This window comes from Myodes glareolus, chromosome 10 (assembly GCF_982192425.1).
Source record: "Myodes glareolus chromosome 10, mMyoGla1.1, whole genome shotgun sequence".
Classification (NCBI taxonomy): domain Eukaryota; kingdom Metazoa; phylum Chordata; class Mammalia; order Rodentia; family Cricetidae; genus Myodes; species Myodes glareolus.
In genome coordinates this window covers 57,782,214-57,806,734 of record NC_142035.1, presented here as the reverse complement: position 1 = coordinate 57,806,734, position 24,521 = coordinate 57,782,214, and the positions used below count along the sequence as shown (strand labels likewise).

The 24,521-nt window shown below is 38.9% G+C and overlaps 1 protein-coding gene across 1 annotated transcript in view; it reads right to left on the bottom strand.

Annotated features, from left to right (window-relative positions):
- Window positions 1-24,521, bottom strand: part of Ubr1 (ubiquitin protein ligase E3 component n-recognin 1) — a 120,403-nt gene that overhangs the window by 72,415 nt on the left and 23,467 nt on the right. The window contains exons 5-12 of the mRNA XM_048460096.3: window positions 14,127-14,257; window positions 9,634-9,772; window positions 8,402-8,464; window positions 8,050-8,173; window positions 7,624-7,731; window positions 6,685-6,773; window positions 4,498-4,596; window positions 2,718-2,875 (exon numbers count right to left, since the gene is read on the bottom strand). Coding sequence (XP_048316053.1) covers window positions 2,718-2,875; window positions 4,498-4,596; window positions 6,685-6,773; window positions 7,624-7,731; window positions 8,050-8,173; window positions 8,402-8,464; window positions 9,634-9,772; window positions 14,127-14,257 — 911 coding nt within the window. The remainder of the gene's footprint in view (window positions 1-2,717; window positions 2,876-4,497; window positions 4,597-6,684; window positions 6,774-7,623; window positions 7,732-8,049; window positions 8,174-8,401; window positions 8,465-9,633; window positions 9,773-14,126; window positions 14,258-24,521) is intronic.

Here is a 24,521-nt window from a genome sequence, read left to right as displayed (position 1 = left end):
GGACATTTCTGAACGTGTTTTCGTAAGGTTTCAGAACAGCTTTCATTGTTGATGTCTATAAACTATAAGGACACATGATGCTGTAAAAGAAATTTGAGCAGTACAGACAGTCAGGTCTGAGTCCCAGTTCCACACGTAGTATCGTTGTGACCTAGGCAAATAATTATAACTAACCTACAAGCCAAGATTATACCAACTACTTTGTAAGAATGTTGCAATACTAAAATGAAGTTGGTATAAGCAAAGTTCCTTACCACATTAGAACTACTAACAAATTTCACAGGACCCTTTTGGGAGTGAATTGCTCAGTAGGTTACTTCAATTATGTTAGCTTTCTCTAAAATAACTCAGTTATGAGAAACGGCACAGGGATGACATTTAACCCTGTAAAGTAGACCATGGCTCATCAATGAATTAACAAGTCACTTCAAGTACAGCCATTAGGAAGTTGTATTTTGCATAATTTATTATGCATAATTTGCTAAGGAACAAATCTGAGTGGCAATGGATACATGCTAATCACTACTGGATTTATCCATTGTGGTGGTTTGAAAGAAAATAGCCTCCATAGCGAGTGGCATTATTAGGAGGTGTGGCCTTGTTAGAGGAAGGGTGGCCTTGTTGGAGGAAGTGTGTCACTGTGGAGGTGGGCTTCGAGGTCTCCTATGTTCAAGCTATGAACAGTGCCATAGTAGCTTCTGATGCCTGCAGATCATGAAGCAGAACTCTCAACTCCTTCTCTAGCACCATATCTGCCTGTACACCACCATGATGATAATGAACTAAACCTCTGAAACTATAAGTCAACCTTTAAAAGAGTTGCCATGGTCATTGTGTCTCTTCATAGCAATAGAAATGCTAACTAAGACATCCAGCATCAACACTTATACTAGAGGTGTGATGACAGAACAGTTTACTAAACTCTAAAGAAAAATTTATATGCCACAATGACATAATAATAAAATAAAATAATGAGAAAATTTTGAATTTCTCTTGGTAAAATCAACAATTGACTGTAGAGTTTTCAAATGGCTGTCTTTTATTTAATTTTTTTCAGGGCTTTGGATATTCCAGACAAACACTAACTATTGAGCTAAATTCTTAAACCTATGTTTTAAACAGACTAAACTATTTTTAAATTGTACTAGAAGCCCATTTGTTTACCGACCTTATCCCCCATAGTCATTAGAAGTACATAAAACTTTTTCCCAATCGTATGTGTGTGTGTGTGTGTGTGTGTGTGTGTGTGTGTGTGTGTGTGTATGGTTATATGCATAAGTGCAGATGCCTGTGGAGGCCATAGGCTTCAGATTCCCTGGAGCTGCAGTTAAAGGCAGTCATGAGCTTCATGATGTGAGTACTAGGATCCTAACTTGGGTTCTCTGAAAGAGAAGCAAATGCCCTTAACTGCCAATCTCTCCAGTCCCGCCTTAGAGCTTTTTTGAAAACAGTAAACTAAGTACATATTTTATTCTAATATATACTAAAAGAATCTTTTTAAGTCCATGGTTTATTAAATAGTTGATCTACCAGAATTCTTACAACATTCAACATTTCTAAACTAAATGGAAATGTATTTTAATCATCTGAACTGTTCTATCATGTGATTCTAATTTTAGTTTAAGACTTGAAACGTTTTTCAATTATGTATATGTGGGGTGCATGTGTGTACAAGTATCTGTAAGTACCTGCAAAGACAAGAGCAACAGCAAAATTCCCCTGGAGCTGGAGTTAAGAGTTGGCTTTGAGCCACCTGATGTGGGTACTAGGCAATGAACCCTGGTCCTCTCCTAGGGCAGTATGCCCTTAAACACTGAATGATTTCTCTAGCCGCCCCCCCCAACTTTAGTGTGAAAATAAATGTTTAGTTCTCTTCAGGGAGAAAAATTTAATTAAGGGAACTCTAATAAATATCAGTAGGCTGGTATATGTGCAAAAAAAGGAAGTAAAAAGAAAAATACGCAGATTATTGGAAACCAAGAGAACATAAGGGAACAAAACCATAAAGTGTATGAGTGGAAGTGTAAAAATTACAATGGAGAGCCATTTGATGGCCCAGGTACACGTGACAGGCCTGTCCTCAGCACCTTCTTCATTCAGCTGGTTTTAAACTCAGTAAGACTTTGCTGAAGACATTTGCAGAAGTCTTGTGTTACTAGTTGGGGACTGATTCCAGAACCCTACTTCCAAAATATATAAAATGATAAAGTATTTTAAAACAACCTACATACATCACAGAAAATTTAATACCTATACAAAGCAAATGTTTTTTGTTTTGTTTTGTTTTTTCCCGAGACAGGTTTCTCTGTAGCTTTGGAGCCTGTCCTAGAACTAGCTCTTGTAGACCAGGCTGGCCATAAACTCACAGAGATCCACCTGCCTCTGCCTCCCGAGTGCTGGGATTAAAGGTGTGCGCCTAAAGCAAATGTTCTATAAACACTTGTTATACTACAGTGTTCTGAATTAAAACAAGAAAACAAATCTGTACGTGTTCAGTACAGAATCAATCATCTTGTTATTACTTTCAGGTTGTTGGGTGGATCCACAGATGTGGAGGCCAACTGTAACAGCACGAGACAGTCAAATTTCTTTGTGCTTGCCATCGCGGTAAAGAGAATCCTAGATAACCAAGAGGAGCAAATGTTTACTTGTATGACAGAGCAAGTAAGTACATTGTGTTTAACAGATGCCCTCACCTTTAGACTCCAACCACTTACTTTAGGTCACATATTACTGCATATACTCTTCCCAGTTTGTCCTGGCTATAGCCCTGGAAGTTGAATTTATTGTTCCTGTCCAAGTATTCAGGTAAAACTTCTAGCAGAGTTTCAGTAATGACAGAAATAACATTCTGTTCTTCAATAAGATGTCGGGCCTGCAGAATATTTCAAGAATATTGTCTTAGTATTAACTCATCATAGTAATGGACTTAATTTATTCATTCATTTGGTTGACCAGTATTTCATTTTGTTTTTTAAACTGCCATCTCACTATGTGCCTAGACTGACTTCAAACTTAAAATTTCCTGCCTCAGTTGAAGAATGCATGCCCATAAGTAAATTTGTTTGTTTGCTTGCTTTGCAGACAGGGTCTCTCTATTTTAGTCCTGAATATCCTAAAATTTGCTATATAGACCAGGCGGTCCTTGAACTCACAGAAATCCTCCTGCTTCCTCCCATGTGTCAGGATTAAAGGCGTGTGTCACCGTGCCAGGACAGAAATAAATAATTTTTAACAAATGCTAAATTAATTTTTCTTTCTTTTTATTTGTTCGTTTGTTTAGAGGCAGGTCTCACTATGAAGCCTTGGTTGGCCTGGTGCTTACTACGTAGACCAGGCTGACCATGATCCCATATTGATCTACCTGCCTCTGCATCCTGAATGGAACTAAAGGCATGAGCTATCATTGTCAGCTTAATAAATGTTTATTGAACATTAAAACCGATCCCTAGTTTTTAAAGAACAGCAGCTACTTCAGAAGTTAATTTCTAGGGTTTGGGTTTTGCTTTTATGTTCAGTCTTGAAGATCAAACACTGAGCCTTGTATATGCCAGGCAATTGTTATACCACTGAGCTATACTCATAGCATAGAAATTAGTATCTAAAGTAAAACTCCCCCTTTCTCAGTAACTAGAAAATACCTATGTAGAAATGGCAAGCCTCTTACACAGACCGTCTAATAAACATTTATCACCTGTAATCATACCATGAGCAATGAAGAACAAAGACACTTTTTACAACCTCTATCATATTGCTATCTATTATGGTACTTCTCTATCGCCCCAATTCAATTTTCTTCTGTATCCTTTTCTTTGGCCCTTTGAAATGGGGAAATAGGAATAGCTAATCAGACTTTCAAGATGAAACAAGAAAATAGCATAAAAGGAAAGTAGAATCCCCTTTCCTCCCAGACCTGTACAGCACCACCTCACAGCAGGGGCTGCTGGGCACACTCTGCCTTCTCAGTTCTTACCTTAATGCATTTATCCACCAAAAAACAATAACTAAAGAACAAAAGAAAGGCAAAATTTAAAACTGCAAGGTTTTGGTGTTGAAATAACAACACTCCAGAGAGTGAGAAATCACCTTTGACCGCCACTAGTAAAGATCGGATCATTTGGACAAGGGTTGTTTCCAGTGTTTTTGTCCCTGGGTACCACTAGAGTTATTACACAGATAGATACCACAGAAGTATTAAAATTTCCAAATGAAAGTAGCAAAACTGGAGAAATGGCTCAGACGTTAAGAACACTGACTGCTCTTCCAGAGGTCCTGAGTTCAATTCCTAGTAACCACATGGTGGCTCACAACTCATCTGTAATGAGATCTGGCGCCCTCTTCAGGCCTGCAGCATACATGCAGACAGAATACAGTATATATAATTAACAAATCTTTAAAAAAAACTTTGTGATTATCACACGGTTTCAATTTGATATCACATCAAGTAAAAGTCTTAAAAAGCAGAGCAAGTTCTAACTCAGAAAATCTCGTACATACCAGGGTTGGGACAGTGAACATTTGAACAGACAGCGCGGTTATCGAGATGCTCCTGTCATGGTCATCGCTGATATATTCCTTCTGCAGCTGTTTATAGTACTGAATGTGATGGAAGAGAAGAGCTGATTCGAGTCACAGCTGAAAGCTTTACATTCTAAGTTCTAACAACTGTCTCTAGTATGACACAGTTCGTAAGATGATGAGTTAATATAATTCTGTTTATCATTATCACAGTCGACAAAAATGTAGAGAGCAAGAAACAGAAGAATACTAAAATATGAATTCAACTACTTGATCTAGCAGACTTAGAAAGATTATTAACTTTAAAAACAAAATACACAGGTGAAAATCATGGCAGAGTGTAACAGTGCACTTTTCCCTTAAAACAAAACAAGCAACAAAAAAGAAAAGAAAGGCCCTCAGGCAATGTTTGACAGCTTCTACTTAACAGTATAGAGCTGGATGTATTAAAAGTATTTAGCAACTTATATGAAGCAGGAAGCCAATCACTCATATTCAGTCAACCCTCAAGCAGAGTGGCCTTAACAATTCTTTGTGCACAGTGGTGAATTACAGCTGAAAACCAGCCCTGCTGTGTCAGATCAAAGGCAGCACCACACCTACCGAGTATCAAGCATCATTTATATAGAAACAGAGTTATAAACAATTTGCCTATTTAATTTTTCTCTCCAGAATCCTAGAGTTTAAGAGGAAATCATGCTATACAGAAACTGTATTTCATCTAAGAAAGCTTAGTTTTTGTATAATAGAATAAAATTTCATTTCAGATTATATATTCAGTCTATGTAGGCCCAGTAAACCTATCTCTAAAATGTTTAGAAAATATTTACACCTTCAGCTATCATCACTTCCAAAGAAGACATACATATACTTTTTAAATACTGGTTATCATTTTATGTGCTACGGGTGTTTTGCCTATCTATGTCTGTGCACCCTGTGGAGTGTCTGTGGTGGCCAGAAGAGAACATCAGATCCCCCAGAACTGGAGTGAGCTGCCATGTTGGTGCTAGGAATTAAACCCAGGTCCTCTGGAAGAACAAGTGCTCTTAAGCCATCTCTCTGGCCCCTAAATGTTAGTTTTTAAATATCTACTTATAAAATCCAAAGAAGGCTGTCATTGTCCACAATAGTCATTTCCCTCTCTGCTTTCAGCTCCAGCTTTAGTTCTACTTCTAACCTGTCCTAAATCTTTCAGAACTGTTTGAAAATTAAAATCAGAAGGAGTTGCCAGGCAGTGGTGGTGCACACCTTTAATTCCCAGCACTCAGGAAACAGAGGGGGGCGGATCTCTGTGAGTTCAAGGCTAGCCAGAATGCCATAGTGAGGCCCTGTCCCAAAAAAAAAGGAGGGCTAGAGAGATAGCTCAGTGGTTAAGAGCACCGGCTGTTTATCCAGAGGACTCAGGTTCCATTCCCAGAAGCCACAAAGTGGCTCAAAGTCATCTGTAACTCAAATTCCATGAGATTTAACACCCACTTCTGGCTTCTGTGGGCAGCAGGCACATGGTACACAGACATACAGGTCAAAGAGGTTAAATACCCATATACACAAAATAAAAGTAAGTAAATCTTCCAAAAAAATCAAAAGGAGTCAATAAATACTTATTGTATGTTTTTAAGTAAGGCAAAGTAAAAAAAACAAAAAACAAAAAAACCCAACTCCCCATTCTGTATAACCTTGCAAAGTTACATAGATGATAAGCAAAAAGACATAATAATGTATGGCACATGGAACAGATCAATAAAGCAACATAAGAGAGTTTTAATTTCACCTTTGTGTTTTTAATCTCAGTTAAATTACTGGTCTGCTACTTCCTGCTTCTGTCACATGCATATCTGCTCCTTTTTCCTGCTCTTCCTTTAAGCAGTCACTTCTATATTTGTAGTAATTTTACCATCAGGCAAATAAGTGATCAAAAAGGACAAGTGAAAAGAAAAGGACAAAGCAGGATGAATGCAGGTATGAATGTAATAATCTGCCTTTGCTTGGCCCTAAAACTGCTGTTGGTGTTGTATCAACCATCATTTGTAAAAGTACTTATGTAATATAAAATAATATATTTTAGGGAAGAAATTAATAAAAATGTTTTAGATGAGTTCCATTTAGAAATTTGCTTCCATTCATGTGTAAAAATTATATTTAATGATATTTATAAAAAGCAATTACCTTCACAAATTCCATAGCAAAGAGTTTTTTGTATTCCATCTCCATAAAAAAGCTACTAAAGATCAGTTCATGAAGGATCTTACGGGCTCCTGTAGATCATCAGGGAACAAAGGTGAGGGCATTACCAGGACAGACAAATTATTACAGGTATTAGAAATAGTAGAGGTGGTTTGTTTTTATTACCATGCTAATAACTTCAAAGATATAGTAATATTTAATATCACGAATTAAAAACACCATTTTAATTCTAAATTTAATTTAAAAAATCATCAATCTCTTTTCTGTACCTCTCTTATCACTCCATCTTACCTTTTATTCTCTCCAAACCATTTTTTTTCAATCACATTTTAAGACTTATTTTATTCTTAATTATATGTAGGGGTGCATGTAGCAGGGGGTATGTATACAGAGGCTAGAAAAAGAAGTCAGATCTCCTAAGGCTGTAGTTACAGGCAGTTGTGAGTCACCTAGGTTTGGTACAAAGTACGGAACTTGGGTCCTCTGCACGACCAGCAGCCCCTCTTAATCTCTGAGCCACTTCTCCAGCCCTCATTTCACCAGCTTTTACTGACCCTCTCAGAACTGCTCGGCACTGTTCCTTTTCCACACCTTTTAGACTCTCGGCTTTTACCTGCTTTCTAGTTTCCATTTGTACTTTTATAGTAGAAACATAGCTTTACTAAAAGCATTGTTACATGAATCTTATTAATCACACTTTAACTGGCTCTGTCTAAATGAAAAGTACTATTATTAAAAGACAGTATTTCTGGATTTTAACCAAAAAAAAAAAAAATGAAATTGGTTAACCTTGCCTTCACATATAACATCATTCAAGATCGTGATCAGTAACTGACTTCGTACAGGAAAAACCTGGGTTATATGATGAAGCCATAATCTCCCCTTTGATTGCTGATGTACTACAAGTAGAGGTCTACCTACCTTTATAAAGTTTTGCATCCCAGAGCATTAGTCTGCTTATAAAACAGGGATTTTCAGAGCCAGGTTCTTCTACGAGGCAGGCCTGGCAAAAGATCTGCCTAAAGTCACCTACAAATAAAGGAAAACAAATTATTTTTCTTCATATGATATTCTCCTAAAAGTGTTCAAATAATAATATGTGAAAAGATTAAAATTAACCTTGCTATGTTTGATGTCAAGAATAAACATGTCATCAAAGAGCCAATAAAGGATGTTATTAGACACTATTCATTTGAAAACAAACTTGTATTATACATTTGAAATGTAATCCTGAAAAAAATCAATCAAAATGGATACTTGATCAAGAAAGAACTCTCAAAGATACTTATATATTTTTATAAAATGCGATAGTTAATTAGAAACCAGATAAATAGTGTATATGCTTACTTGAATAGCTCATAATTTTGTTCATCCAAGAGCCAAGGCGCAAAGCAAATTTCTGGTGAGCCATAACCACGGAGTGCAGCACTTCCACGTGGAGTGGGTGCTGAGAGACATTTTCTGAATGACTCTACAAACAACAGGCGAAGTGAAAAATAAGCATTTAAACTGTGCTTTAAGTAACTTATACTTCATAAAAGGAGCCACATAGCCCACAAGTTCCAAGTTCCCAGACCTATTTTAACTCATGACACCAACCATGGCAATAATAAAATCACTTGGCTTTTCTACTTAGGCTCCTAGAAATAAATCTACATTGCCTTTTGAAATTCTCTTTGTAGATAATTCAGAAAGTTACCTTTATGTCCTCTTTTGCTTCTTGGCAAGCAGCATAAACGCCTGCTTTGACAGCCCGGCGACCCTAATTGTAGGTGAAAATGAGAATGGGGTAGTGGGATGGCAATCACAATCAGCAAGTAACATACCTAACGAGGGCCAAATACGAATCATTTGTTGTCTACAAGTTCTAAGATGCTAGAATAAAATCAAGGTATGATGTCATTAAACTCCAACAACCAGGAGGAAGGAAGACCTCAAATTGAAAGGACAGCCTGAGCTACATAATGAGACTCAAAAAGGGCAGACATGGTGTTACACTCCTTTAATTTCAGCACTTGGGAGGCAGAGGCAAGTAGGTGTCTATGATTTTTTAGACTAACCTGATCTTTATAGTGAGGTACAGTATAGCCAGAGCAACATAGTGAAACCCTGTCTCAAAAAGAAAACAAAGGCACAGGTGTGTGTGTGTGTGTGTGTGTGTGTGTGTGTGTGTGTGTGTGTATGTGTGTTTTTAAACCAATAAGGCTGCCAATTCCTCTTACTCTCAGAACTCAAGAAATGAAAGCAGGGGGATCAGGAGTTCAAGATTGTTCTCCGCTACATATCAAGTTTAAGGTCAGCTGGGCTACAAGCAACTCTGTCTCAAAACAAAACACCTCCCAGGGCCAAGAATGTAGTTTAATGGGAGAACGTTTATCAAGCTAGCATAGGGAAGATGACAGATCCTATGGCCAGACAGAATTTATTTTTTAATTTAAAAAACTTTGACAGTTTCATTATACAATGAATTTGCGTCACTTCAATACCCATTATCTTCTCTTACCCCCTTCCTTCTCGTAGTAAAACCCTTCTTCCAAACAAATCCTTCCTACTTTTGTTTCTTTTTATTTGGTAACTCACTGGAGTCTAATTATAGCTGCTTGAATGATCGAGGATAGGGCGTTATTTACTGGACTATGGACAACTTACTAGTGACAATATCACTGGAGAAAATGATAGCCCTTCCTTCAGCAACCATTAACTGGCAATAGTCCTCAGCGAGGAATGAGGCTCACACTCTCCTCCCCTATCCATGATGCTACACCGAAAGACCTAATCCCGTTCAGGTAATCAGTTCCTGTGAGTTCAAGAGTGTAACAGTTAATTCATGCCCAGAAGTCAATAATAAACCACCTTTTTAAAAAGCAGTTAGCACCTGAATGCCAGAAATGGATGTAAGACAGCAACATAATTCACATGGTGATCACGAACCTCTTTGTCTATGGCAGTGGTGTGCAATTGTGCCTCTGCGAGCTCACAGTCAAGAGCTCTTTGTAGACTGTATATCACATGGTCGTATGAATGGTGCTCATCGTTGAAAAGGACACAATAGTATCTTTCATTTTTCTCCCTATTAAAAAAAAACCATATATTTAGACAGTAAAGCAAACAAAATGTCGTGTATTCTAAAGCAGCACCATGCGATTTCCTATCTGTAGGGAACTAACATGAATATTGATGCATGACATGATTTTAAATAGTACAGTGCTATGGAATTTAAAAAGAATCCCAGCAAGGAATGCTGGTACACAGGTACTTGAAAGGCTAAGGTAAAAAAATTACTTGTGTCCACAAGCTTGAGACAAGGCTAGATAACACTCTGAGATCCCTTGTCTCCAAAAACTGAAACAAAATCACTAAATATTACTTCCTCAGTGTTTTTCTTTTCTCCAATTTTTCTACTACTTTCAGAAGTCTCATCGGCAGTTGGTCCAAATACCACTCTAAACTTTTGCTTGATTTGCACACTGACAAAGGGAGAAACATGTATTCTGGCTTGGAGTCTTTAATTAGGCAATGATAGATAACCAGATTTTATTTTTGTATTTGTTTTCTATTTAAGTGATACTAGACCTGATGCTCTGGGCTGGAGAAATGGCTTAGCAGTTAAGAACAAACACTGCTCTTGTAGAGGACCCAAGTTTGTTGGGAGCTGCAGATCCCTGGTCTCTTGACTTTCTTTGCTTTCTTTAGACTCTTTGCCTGCTGGAGTGAACTGAGCAAAACACCTGTGCCTGCAGCTAAAAGATCCCGAGAGCTGGGCGTGGCTAAGGATCCAGATAAGCGGCCCCTGAGCACAATAAAGTGGGCATTGGCATTCTTGTATCAAGGATGATCCGTGTCCGTGTCTCTCTCTGTCTGTGTATTTTTAAGTCTCTCAGCCCAGTTCCCAGGTAATGTACCATCTTGTAGTGACATGGGCATCACAGGACCATTCAGTTTTTTACACAAGTTCAGTTCCCAGCATCTCCTATAAAACCCTCTGGCTTCTGTGGGCACACACATGGTGCACTCACACAGGCGGACATCTAAATAAAAAGCCAATCTTGAAGTGATACTGGCATTATAGTTTCATGAGAGAAAGGTGGGTTGGTTGGCTTGTTTTTTTCCAGTGTGTAAAATGTCAGCACCCCCACTTTGACTCTGGGATCTCAGATAGGCCTCTGATTTCAGATCTGCCGACAGAACAGTGCCTATTCTAACTCTAGGAAGAGAATAATGTCTAACATTCCAGAGTTTTGTGAGAATCTCATGCAATATGTAAAAACAGTGGCTATAGATTATATATCATCAACTTTAAATCTTCTATAATATGGTTTTCAAAAATCCTATTGACCCTCTAAGGGAACGATTCTTTCACTGCCCTTACAGTTTGGAAGTAGAGTTTCAGGTGGGCTAGAGGGGTGCACATGGTCACAAAACAAATACGCAGTGAGGAGGGCTAGAAGGTCAATCTGTGTTTCTCACCCACAGATGACAATCAAGCACAGCTGTTGTGCCAGGAAGTGCTTATATTTACTGATACAAAATTTCTTTAAAGGTTTCAGCTGCCATTATCATTTATTTGAAATTCAAGTACCTACAGATAAAACTTTTCAATACCTTTATTTCCTCAAGAAGTTTATGAACCAATACTGACTTTTAAAAAAGCACATTTATGTCACTAAAATTATTAATTTTTTTCTTTTCTCCTTTTTTTTATTTTCTGAGACAGGGTTTATCTGTAGTATTGGAACCTGTCCTGAAACTTGCTCTTGTAGACCAGGCTGGCCTTGAACTCACAGAGATCCACCTGTCTCTGCCTCCCAAGTAATGGAATTAAAGGTGTGCACCACCATTATTCGATGTAAAATTCTTTTTTGTCACTAAAATTCCTAATTATTTATCTCTTCTTATATAATTAACTCCCTGAAAACAAACAAACTTTCCCCACAAAATTTGTATATGGATTTGTGCTGTGGTTCTGTAAATCTTTAAGTACTATACAAGTAGAAATAGTCCCACAAGGCTTGAACTACATTTTCATATTCAGAATTCCCTTTTTATTGCTTTGTGCTAAGGTCTCACCATGTAACTCTACCTGGCCTAGACCTTGTTATGTAGAGCAGGCTGGCCTTGAATTCAGATATACACTTGCCTCTGCCTCCTCCTTTTTCTATTAAGTTAAAAGCAACTATGTCAATTCAAATTAGAATTGCTGTTAGATAGAAGTTGCTGAGTTTTTTTTTAAATCTAAATACAAGTTAGATCCTAGCATACTATTTCCAAAGCATAAGGGAAAAAGCTATTGTATCATCTCTCATTAAACTTGTCTTGATCAGGGATGAGCTAAACATCCAGGCTAAATGAAGATAATTCTGAGGTTCTGCTGTTCACAAACACCTTTGAGAAGTCAGACCTTGATCCAGGCCAAAATCAAAATGGGCAACTTACTTACCCACCAGCATTAGCAGCTATAAATAGAACAAACCTTATAAATACAACAAGCCCCTGAAAATGTTGGCCTTTTTCTTCTTATAGATTTAAAATTTCTTTACTTTTCTTTGGCCTAACTCCTGCATAGTATCTAAGTATTTCAAGTAAAAATACTTTGAAAATATTCCCAAGAGAGACAATATCTATATATTTTTCAAGGTGATAATAAATTTAGATGAGTCTCTCCCTGGGAGCCCACACCCACTCCTATTTTGGCATCAAAATGACTCTGAGATACCACCTTATACCAGTCAGAATGGTTAAGATCAAAAACACCAATATTAGCATATGTTGGAGAGGATGCAGAGTAAGGGGACCATGCCTCCATTACTGATGGGAATGCAAACCTGTACAACCATTATGGAAATCAGTATGACAGTTTCTCAGAAAATTGGGAATCAATCTACCTCAGGAGCCAAAAATATCACTCTTGGACATATACCCAAAAGATGCACAGTCATATTACAAGGACATTTGTTCAACTATGTTCATAGCAACATTATTTGTAACAGCCAGAACCTGGAAACAACCTAGATGCCCCTCAACCAAAGAGTAGATAAAGAAAATATGGTACATTTACACAATGGAATACTACACAGCGGTTAAAAAAAAAAAACCAATGACATCTTGAAATTTGCATGCAAATGGATGGGACTAGAAAAAAACATCCTGAGTGAGAACACAGACCCCGAAAGAGGAACATGGTATGCACTCACTCACAAGTGGATACTAGCTGTAAAGCAAAGGATAACAAGCCTATAGTCCACAACCCTAGAGAAGCTAAGTGACGAGGTAAACCCTTAGAGAAACAAACATAGATTCCCCCTGGGAAGGGGAAATAGACAAGATCTCCTGACAAAATTGGGAGCATACGAGTAGGGGGAGAAGGGAGAGTGGAAGGGGAGGAGGAGGGGAGACGTGGGGAGAACTTGAGGGAACAGGATAGTAGAAATGGGAGAAGGACAGAGATGAAGAGCAAGGAAAGAGATATTTTGATTGAGGGAGACATTATGGGGTTAGCAAGAAACCTGGCACTAAAGAATTTCCCAGAAATCCATACAAGGATGACCCCAGCTAAGACCCTAAGCAATAGTGGAGAGGGTACCCTGTAGTCAGACTGATGAATATGTCTTAAATGTCACCATAGTAACTTCATCCAGCAACTGAAGGAAAAAAGAGGCAGAGACCCACAGCAGAGGACTAAGCTGAGCTCCCAGAGTCCAGTTGAAGAGTGGGAGGAGTTAGAATACGAGCAAAGAGGTCAAGACCATGATGGGTTCACCCACTGAAGCAGTCTTGCTGAGCTAATGAGAGCTCACCAACTCTGGCCAGACAGGGAAGGAACCAGCATAGGACCAAACTAGTCCCTCTGAACATGGGTGATAGCTGTATGGCTGAGGCAGACTGTGGGGCCACTGGCAGTGGCACCAGGATTTATCCCTATTGCTTGTACTGGGTTTTTGGAACCCATTCTCTTTGGATGGATAACTTGCTCAGTCTAGATACAGTAGGGAGGGCCTTGGTCCTTCCTCAAAGCCATGTGCCTACCCTCTCTGAGGAGTGGATAGGGGGGTGCAGTGGGTAGGAAAGTGGAGGGAATGAGAGGAGGGGAGGGAATGGGAACTGAGATTGGTATGTAAAATGAAAAAAAGATTGTTTTCTTTTTTAAAAAAATAAAATAAAGTGGAAAAAACTATTCTAAAAAATATCTGTGCTTATATCTACTCCAAAATCATAATAAATTCTAATATAAAGGAGAAAGGGAGGGAAGGAGGGAGGGAAAAAGGGAAGAAGGAAGGAAAGAGAGGGCAGGCGGGAGGGAAGGGTCTTCTTAGGATGTGACTCAACGGTAGCACACTTGCCTTGTATGTGCAAGGCCTAGCACAGGAAGGAAGGGCCACAGACACAGACAGTCAACACTAAAGCCTGTGGCTTCTGACAGCTCCCACCTTATCTGCAGTTCAGGAGGCAGTTCCTTTTCTTCTTCCCATATAGTCATTTCTACAATGTATTTTATCACTGAAGGAAATATTTTCCTGGCTTGAGCAATTACCTCTTCATTCAATGGGCAATTCAAGGTCTGTGAGGAAACAAAACAAAATATACTGAGATTGTGTCCAAATAAGTGGATAAGGAAAATAATGTTAAGTATTTAAAATAATCATTCAGTGAACTCATTACAATATCCGCTAGGAACCAATTCAAGTTGAGTTCATAGGCTCTTGGTAGAGTTACAGATGACAGAAGGAAACACATAGACTGTGGAGTGCCTTTTATTCATACTTTCATACTGTGAATTCTCTTCATTGTCTTTATGAATAGCTTCATTAAAAGAATACTATGCAACAACTGTCTATTCTTTATAATTTATAAGAACTATTCTTGAGTCAGGCAGTGGTGGTACATGCCTTTAATCCCAGCACTTGGGAGGCAGAGACAGGTGGATCTCTATAAGTTTGAGGGCAGCCTGGTCTACAAGAGCTGGTTCCAGGACAGACAGAGCTAGACAGAGAAACCCTGTCTCAAAAAACCAAAACCAAAACAAACAAACAAACAAAACTATTCTTATGGGCTGGGGAGATGGTCAGCAGTTAAAGGCTAAGCTCACAACCAAAAATAAGAGAGTTTGGTTCCCAGCATCCAAAGCTGTCTCTCTAGACACGTAAAAACAACTCTCAAAGTAGCTTTGGAAGTGGTCACAGCAAGTATTGATGACAAAGAAAGAGAAATGGGGCCAAAGTGAAGTTCAGTGGTAATTTTCTGCCTATTGTGAGCCAACTTAGATCCATAAAACAAGACAAGAAATGACAACTTAGCCAACCACAAAAAGAACAATTATTTCTGATTTGCCCAGTATGTACAGTAGCTCAACTGCAGAGCAGAGAGCAGAGAGAAGACTGCTGAGGATGGGAACAGAGAGACTCAGTGTTCACTGGGTACAGAGATTCGGTATTGTAAGGGGGCAAAAAAGCTTGAATTCTATTACACAACAGTGTGAGTATAATTATATACAGCTAAAGTGTATTCTTAGTATAGTTAAGATGGATAACTGACCAAACCACCGACCTACTCTCTTTTCTTTAACACCTACTTTGTCTTCTCACCAATGTGCTATAATTTAGTTTTAACCCCTTTTCCACATGTCACCTTTTCTGCCCAGACGTCTTTGTTAAAGAGGTAATGTCAACAGTACTAATATCAACATTAGAAGACAACATTCCCGCTCATCTTTTTTCCCCCTCAAACATTTTCTTCCAACCATTCATAGAAGTGTTCTTAGGTGAAGAGTTGAAAGAAAGAAACTCTTGCTTCCACCATGCATCAGAAGCTGAGTTCATGGACAATATCTGATGTTTATGAAGAAATGTTTCAAGAAAAGCATTTGCAACTGAGAAATAAACTCAACTGGAACAAGAGAACCAGAAGCTAATGAAAATAACCAAAAACTAAATCAAGAAAATTTAACAATTAACCAGAAATATGAAAGAAACTTCTTTTAAATGCATAGCAAAGAGCCTCTCTTTAAAGGCTACACAACTAGTTACCAGTATTATTAGTCCAGCATGGGTAAGCTTGGTGATTCTCCATTAAGCTTGGCAAAATTCCATGTAGCTGGTAAAGTATGAACATTATATCCATCAGAGCAGAGAGAATACTGAACACACCATGTTTCAGGAGCTGATGTGCTGCTCAAAGCACCCTTCCCTCACCCCCAGATGAACAGTTTCAGAAGATTTATTTCTTTTTCAATTTAATTTTAAAGCCAAAATTTTCAAGGTCAGATTATTTGGGCCCAGATTCGTTTTTTGTTTTTTTTTTTTAAATGCTACCTTTCTGGACATGATGAGACATATCTTTAATCCTAGTATTCAGGAGGCAGAGTCAGGCTGATCTCTCTGAGTTCAAGACCAGCCTAGGCTATGCAGTGAGTTCCAGGCCAGGCAGGTCTATACAATAGTGGCTCATAAACAAATAACAAATGAACAATGATGAATAAATCTAGCACAATTTTTCCCCTCCCCTCCTACCTACAAATTATATTTTTTCTATCATAATGAATTGAATATTTTCTGTTACATTTCCTAAAAGGTATTGTTTATATGGCCATTCATAAATATTTGTCAAATATATTAAATAGAAAAGCAGGCAATTTGTTGTAGCTTGTTCATTTCGGTGTACATTGTAGTAACCAGCTACAATCCCAGTAACTGGAAGGCCATGCTTGGAAGGATTTAAGTTTCAGGTCAGCCTGGGCTAGACAATGAAACTATCTCAAAGAACAGCAGCATACTAACAAACAAAACCTAGAGATCTTTGTAAAGTCTACTGCAGGTTCTCATTACTTTTTGGTTAATTTTCTTGAGGTTTTTTTCCCCGCTTACAATCATAACTATTCCTCCTTGTCCTTTGCAATATTTACATATCTGAGCTCAGCCTAGTTTTGATCTGACTGGGAGTTCTTCCAGAACAGGTTCAATAGCAGCAACAGTGGATCTCTTGTCTCTTATTTCTGAAACACTGGTGCTCCAACATGAAATGTAATTTGTATGGCTTTTGATTTAAGGTCAATATCCCTGAAAGAATTTGAAAATGCTTTCCAAGAAAACTTTTTCCCAATGTGCTAAGACACAAGCACCTTCACAGGAGAGTTCCAAAAAGGGGTTTCTTCAGCAATGTAAAAATGGTTGTGTTGCAGACCCAGAGAGACTAAGTAACAAGGAAGGTTCATGGGGGCAAACCCAGATCTCCCTGGGAAGGGGAAATAGAAGAGATTCCATGAGTGGATTAAGGGCAGGTGGGATGAGAACATAAGCAATCATGGAGTGGGGGAACGGAGGGGAGAGTGCTGAGGAGCACTGCTTGGGTGGACATTTCAGGGTTAGCAATAGTCAAGTAGCCTGAACTGGCTGTCTCCTGTGACCAGATTGGTGCCTGGCCCAACTGTCATCAAGAGGCATCATTCAGCAACTGATGGAGGCAGATGCAGAGAGCCACAGCCAAACAATAGGTGAAGTTCGAAAACCCTGAGGAGAACAAAGGCATGTAGGAACCAGAGGGGTCAAGAACACTATGAACTACAGAGAAACCCTGGGGGTGGGGGGAGAACACCATGGGAAGGCTCATAATCAACTAACCTGAGCTCATAGTGTTTGCAGAGACTGAACCAACAACCAGGGAGCCTGCATGGGACTGACCTAGGCCCTCTGCATATTTGTTACAGTTTGTGTAGCTTGGTCCTTTTTGGGAATCCTAACTCCGGGAACAGAGGCTGTCTCCTACACTTTTACTGGCTTTTGGGACCCTACTCCTAATACTGGCTTACCTTGCCCAGACTACATGGGAAGGTGCTTAGTCTTACTGCAAACTAATGTGTCATGTTTTATTGATACTCAAAGAAGACCTGCCCTTTCCTGGATGAAGATGGAAGAGGAAGGGATGGGGAAGGGAATAGTTAGGAGATTGGAAGGGGAGGACGTGGTAAGGCTGCATGCATCAGGGGTGTAAAATAAAGATGAATAATAAAAACAAAAAAACAAAAAAACAAAAATATGGATCCACCTAGGAAGGAGAAAAAGACAAGATCTCCGGAGAAAATTAGGAGCATGGGGGGGCAGGGGGAAGGTGGAAGGGGAGACGGGAGGAAAGAAGTGGAGTGAGGGAAAACATATAGCTGATTTAAAAACAAATTATTTTTTAAAAAAACCTGTTGTGTTGTATCCTAACATGCATGAATTCACCTGTTAATGCTGTATTAGGGTCTCAGCGTGAAACTGTTAATAAGACTGATCTAGAACACCTACATCTTGTTAGATCAAACATCAGTGTTTTCTGGCTTCCTAGAACAAATGTACAAAGCCCCCCTTTTTTTCCTCCCATGCTCTGGAGCAATTTATAAACTTTTACTTTTTTAGTGTCAATCAATTTAGTGAATTAAAAAAAATTATCAGTAAAAATTTTAAGCAGAAAAACAGACCCTTTAAATACCCCTTAATTTAAACTTAACAGTGCAACATTTTCTCACGTTTTATTTATTCTTGTTCAAATATTTTAAGGTAAAATACTGTCATTATGACTTTTATCCTCCAGTATTTTGAGGTTTTTATTGTTGTTATTGTTTTGCTTTTCAAAACAGGGTTTTCTATGTACCCCTGGCTACCCTAGAACTCACTGTTTCTACCAGGCTATCCTTGAACTCAGAGATTCACCTGCCTCTACCTTCCAAGTGCTGAGATCAAAGGCATATGCCACTATGCCTGATACAGTACTTTGCTATGTATCTTTTTTTTTAATTAAACTTTTTTCATTTATTTTACATACTGACCACAGTTTCTCCTTCCTCTCCTCTGGTTTCCTCCCTCCACCCTCCTTCTACCAGCCTCCTCCACTCCTCCTCTGTCTCCATTCAGAAAGGGGCAAGCCATCCACAGGAGTCAACAAAACACAGCACATCAAGTTGAAGCAGGACCAAGTTCCTCCATCTACATCACGGTTGGGTGAGGCAACCCAGCATGGGAAATGGGTTCCCAAAAGCTTGCTCAAGCACCAGGGACAGGTACTGATTCCACTGTCATGCGCCCCACATACAGATCAAACTACACAACTATAACACACATGCAGAGGGCCTAGGTTGGTCCCAATGGTATGTATCTTTTAATAAGAAAGAATATCATAACACATCATTTTATCTAAAAATATATGATTAAATATTATCTAACAGAACTTATTCAATTTTCCTAATCATTCTCCCTTCCTTTTAAAAGAAATTTACTTTTTACTTTCTTTTTTTAAAAGATTTATTAGCCAGGAGGTAGTAATGTACTTCTTTAATCCCAGGACTCCTGAAGCAGAGGCAGACAAATCTCTGAGTTCAAGGCCAGCCTGGTTTACAAAGCGAGTTCCAGGACAGCCAGGGCTAGAAAGAGAAACTCTGTCTCAAAAAGCCAGAAAAGAAATTATTATTTATTTTTATGTGTAAGAATGTTTTGCCTGTATGTTTGTAGCACACATGTGCCCTTGGAGACCAGAAGAGGGTGCCAGATTCTCTAGAACCAGTCCCTTAGTTAGTTAGTTAGTTAGTTAATTAGTTTGTGTGTGTGCGTGTGTGTGTGTTTCCATGTATCCGTCTGCAGAGGACAGTCATGTCAGATCCCCTTGGAACTGCCTGATGTGAGTGCTGGGAACTGAACTTCTGCAAGAGCAGGACATGATCTCAAGCACTGAGCCATCTCCCCAGCTCCATTTCTCTTATCGTCTATAAATGTTTCTTGAGACAAAGATCCACACACTGCATTTGGCTGTTGTGACTCTCAAGTGCTGGACATCCACATCTAACTTAATCTCCCATCCCTAGTGCCCCTCCCCCGTCTTTTGTTCTTCATGAAGATGACCAATTTTTCTGCTAAAAGACAAAACAAACAAGCAAAACCAAACACCTATATTCTATATTTTTCCTGGTATCATTGTTTGTTGTTATAAACTAGAAGGTACTTTGAAGATTTTGTGATGTCCAGATTAAGTATTTTAACTCGAACTTTCATAAGTGAGCTGCTAATAACAACTTTATTGTGACATAAGCAGATATCACTACAATTTACTCATTTAAGGGTACAATTTGAACTGTACATGGTGGCTCGTGCTTAATCTCAGCATTTGGGAGACTGAGCCAGGAGGGTAGCCATGAGCTCAGTGACAACACTATCTATGGAGTAAGACCCTATCTCACAAAAAGAGTAAACTGCCTACTAATCCTCATGCTTACACATATGCTAGTGTTCTCTGTCCTCAAAGAAGAGTCCAATAGCTGTAGGGACAGTTAATGCAGAGGCTCATCATGCTCAAAGTGCCAACAGGAAATGATAGATGATGGAGTGCTAAGGCCTAATTGAGGCATTGGTCTGACACCCTCCCAGGCTCAGAGAACACTGCTGAAGACAAGGGGAGCAGAAGCGTAAGAGCAAGAGAACGGGTGCTATGTGTAGTAGGAATAGGGGGTTGGTAAAAAGATGTCCCAGGACATGACACAGCCACTGCCTGCCTCATGCATTCACAGCAGCTGTGGTTACATACACAAAACTTACACAAGATTGGGCTTCTCAATATTTTCTCATAGAGAGGGTACCTGAGGCCCCACCCTATCCTGACTGACAGCTGGCAGTTAATGGTTGCTGTGGTTGGGGGTATCATTTTAAGGGGTATACCTGCTAAAAAGTAGCTCATACTCTAGTAAATAATTTCCCTGCAGTCTGGCATGTTCCCTCAGTTGCAACATTCTCAATGAATTGAAACCTTTGCTCCTGGGTTTCAGGTGGTAAACAGACAACCATTAAATGGTACACGCCCACAATCCCAACACTTAGTAGGCTGAAGCAGGATGATCAGTAGAGTTAGGGGCTGGCTGGCCTAGGCTACTCAGCATGTTTCAGGCCAGTTTAGGCTACACTGTTGGAGCTTGTATCAAACAAAGAAACAAATACAAAGAAAACAGCGGACAAGGAAAGGTTTTCAGTACATTCACAGATACATACAAACACAGTCAGTAACAGATTATTTTCTCTACACCTGATAGAAAATTTTTATTGCGTCTCATACCTCTAGCACATATACCTTGCTTATTCTTACTTCCTCTCCTATTCCCTTTCCCCTATTCCCTCTTCACTTCCTGACTTACTGATACCCTTAGCCCCAAAACCAAAAAACAACTACATAATGTGTTTCTCCAATCAGCACCTTAGTGCTGCTGTCTCAAAGCCATGCTGGGGTCTAAGGGAAGCACAGGAACACTTCCTGCAGATCACACAGGGACTGTTGTCAAGCCATCCTTCAGTCAGCTTTCCCCAGATGAACATAAAGACAAATCACCAGGAGAGCTCACATAAAACAAAACAAATCAAATCAACAAAACAGTGAGGAAAAGGAGACTCAAAACCAGAGGCCACTTAACTCCCAATACATGCACAAAGCACAACAAAAGATACAAAAAATACAGCATTACACTACACTTCCACAAACTCATGACTTTTTTTTTCTTATTGAGCTATATATTTTTCTCCACTCCACCGCTTCCTCTTCCCTCCCCTTTTACCCACTCCCATGGTCCCCAATGCTCCTAATTTACTCAGGAGATCTTGTCTTTTTCTACGTCCCATGTAGTTTAGAACCATGTATATCTCTTAGGGTCCTCATTGCTGTCTAGGTTCTCTGGGATTGTAGACTGTAGGCTGAATTTTCTTTGCTTTATGTCTAAAAGCCACTTATGAGTGAGTACATATGATAATTGTCTTTCTGGGTCTACATTACCTCACTTAAAATGATGTTTTCTAGCTCCATCCGTTTGCCTTCAAATTTTAAGATGTCATTGTTTTTTTTTTTTTTTTTTCCTGCTGGGCAGTACTCTATTGTGTAAATGTACCACATTTTCCTTATCCATTCTTTGGTTGAGGGACATTTAGGTTGTTTTCAGATTCTGGCTATGACAAACAATGCTGTTATAAACATAATCGAGCACTTGTTCTTGTGGTATGACTGAGCATCCTTTGGATATATACCCAAAAGTGGTATTGCTGGGTCTTGAGGTAGGTTGTTTCCTAATTTTCTGAGAAATCGCCACACTGACATCCAAAGGGGCTGTACAAGCTTGCATTTCCACCAGCAATGCAAAAGTGTTCCCTTTATCCCACATCCTCTCCAGCATAAACTGTTATCAGCATTTCTGATCTTAGCCATTCTTACAGAACTCACAACTTTTAAATACCAGAACAAAGGTAATGAGATAGCTAAAATGCTTAAGAGAGTTCAGAGATTATTTCTTTAAAAAGGGTCAGCAACCATATAGAGGACTTCCATAAATGGTCAAGAAGTCGATTAGGATCCACACAAGAAAGATACAGATGGATAAAAGTATCAGTAATTTTGAAACAATGAAAACAAAAGAAACAAAGAAAACCCATAGCAGATCAAGACCAAGGATTAAGGACAAACTTCAGAGATAAAGCCAGGGTCAAAACAGTAACACATACAGATATACATAAAGGAGAATAAATTATGAAGATAACCAAAACTTGTAAGCAATCTCAGATACATTCAAGAGATCTAACCTATGAGTTCATGACCTATCAGGAGTTATGGCAAATTACATAAAGAAGCTTAGACAATCCACTTTTAAAAATTATTATCAAGAATTTCTTAAATATGTCCAGAGGAGAACCTCTCCAAGGCATATATCTAAATTTAAATGAAACAGAGAATACTAACATCTGTAAAAGAAAACACCAACTCACATTCAGAGGCAGAAAGACCAGAATGACATTAACCTTTTCTCAGTAACACTCAAAGCCAGGAAACGTAATATAGTGCGAGCCCTGAAACTGTCAAACCAAACTGCTATCCCCTGAAAAGTTATCGAGTAAAGGTGACATAGAAATGAGTATTCAAGATGAGGACATGTGAAGGCAGTTCATGACAACTAGGTCAGCACTTCAGAAAGCACTTCACCAGAGAAGAAGGTCAGCTTTATCCACAAGAACACAAGAAAGCATACATGGCACAAGAAGACAGAGAAGTGAGAAGAACCAGGTATATCCAACATGGCAAGTCAACAACTATCAGGAGAGCCAGAAATGAGCTCCCAATGACTAGAAACCAATAAAACCATCAGTAATAGTAAATCTTGAACAATAACCTCAATAATAACCTTGAATACAAATTCCCTTGACCTTTCAATTAAAGACTAAAATTGAATTAAAAAACAAGATCCAACTATCTGCTATCACCAAGAAATTCACATAATTAGCAAAGATCCAAAAACTGGGAGTCAAAGGTCAGAAACCGGCATCTCAAACAGAGGGTAACTGTAAACAAGCTGGCATAGCAATTCCTCAAGACTCAAACCAAAGAGAATTAGAAGAGACACTACATAGTAATAAAAAGAACAATCAAGAGGATATAGCTATTGTAGGTATCTATGCACAAAATCTAGGGGCCACCAATTTCATAAAACAAATGTTAAAAGGCTTAACAGGCAACATAGGTCCATCCACAATAATAGTGGAAGATTTCAATACCCAACTCTAATACCTAGGGAGTTATTCAAACAAAAAGTCAGCAAAGAGCATCATCTGGCCCTCAGATGTGTTCACTGCTTATATGGAGATCCAGAATAGGGGCATAAAAAGTATATAATCCTTGAAATTTTCAAAGATTTATCTATGAAACTTTGTGAGCATGGTGTTAGTAGGGAAATGCTACATGGTGGCAATTTTGCCAAGTATTTCAATGGTTACCTACCAAGTAGTCCCTTGGCTTTTGAATGGTACCTTGCACTGTCTGATAAAACAATTCATTTTTATAGTTGAGTGTAGTGTTCCCAGTACTTGGGAGGCAGAGACAGGAGGATCTCTGTGAGTTCGAGGCCAGCCTAGTCTACATATAAGTTCCAGGACAACCAGGATTATGTAACGTGACCCTACCTCAAAAGAACAAAACCAACAATTCACTTTCAGGCATATTACCTGAGAACCCTTCAGCAGTCTGTTGTGAGTCCCATACTTCACCTGTATCTGTGGTCCTTTAGCTCCCTCCCACCTCCTATCTAAGTGTCTACATTCAGACTTGCTCAAGTTTTTCCTTGACTAAACTGTATCCATCCACTGGCTGGGCAGTGGTGGTACATGCCTTTAATCCCAGCACTCGGGAGGCAGAGGCAGGTGGATCTCTGTGAGTTCACAACAGCCTGGTCTACAGAGTGAGTTCCAGGAGGGGCTGTGGAACTACACAGAGAAACCCTGTCTCAAAAAACAAACAAACAAACAAACAAACAAAAAGATCAGTCAACAAAAGATGTATCCACTAAGTCATTTTGTCTTTTATCTTTCACTTTAAGAAAAGCAATAACTAAATTCATGTGTTCACTTTGTTTTCGAATTCATTATACTCTGTTCTTATCTATTAACAATTTCATTTCGTTCTTTTGGAGTTGTACATTATATATCCTTATTGTTCATGCTGACTAACAAAAAGTATTTTGAGGGCTGGAGAGATGGCTCAGTGGTTAAGAGCACTGGTTGCTCTTCTGAGGTCCTGAGTTGAATTCCCAGCACCCACATGGTGGTTCACACCCATCTGTAACGAGATCTGGTGCCCTCTTCTGGCATGTAGACATACATGCAGAGGAACACTGCATACATAATGAATAAATAAATAAATAAATAAATCTTTCCAAAAAAGGAAGACCTAAAAAAAATCAAGCTAAATTTGGTTTTGATGTGATTAACTTAATCCAATCATAAACAGACTATGTTGATGAGTTGCTTGATGATACACAAGATGATGTATATTTAAAATTCATT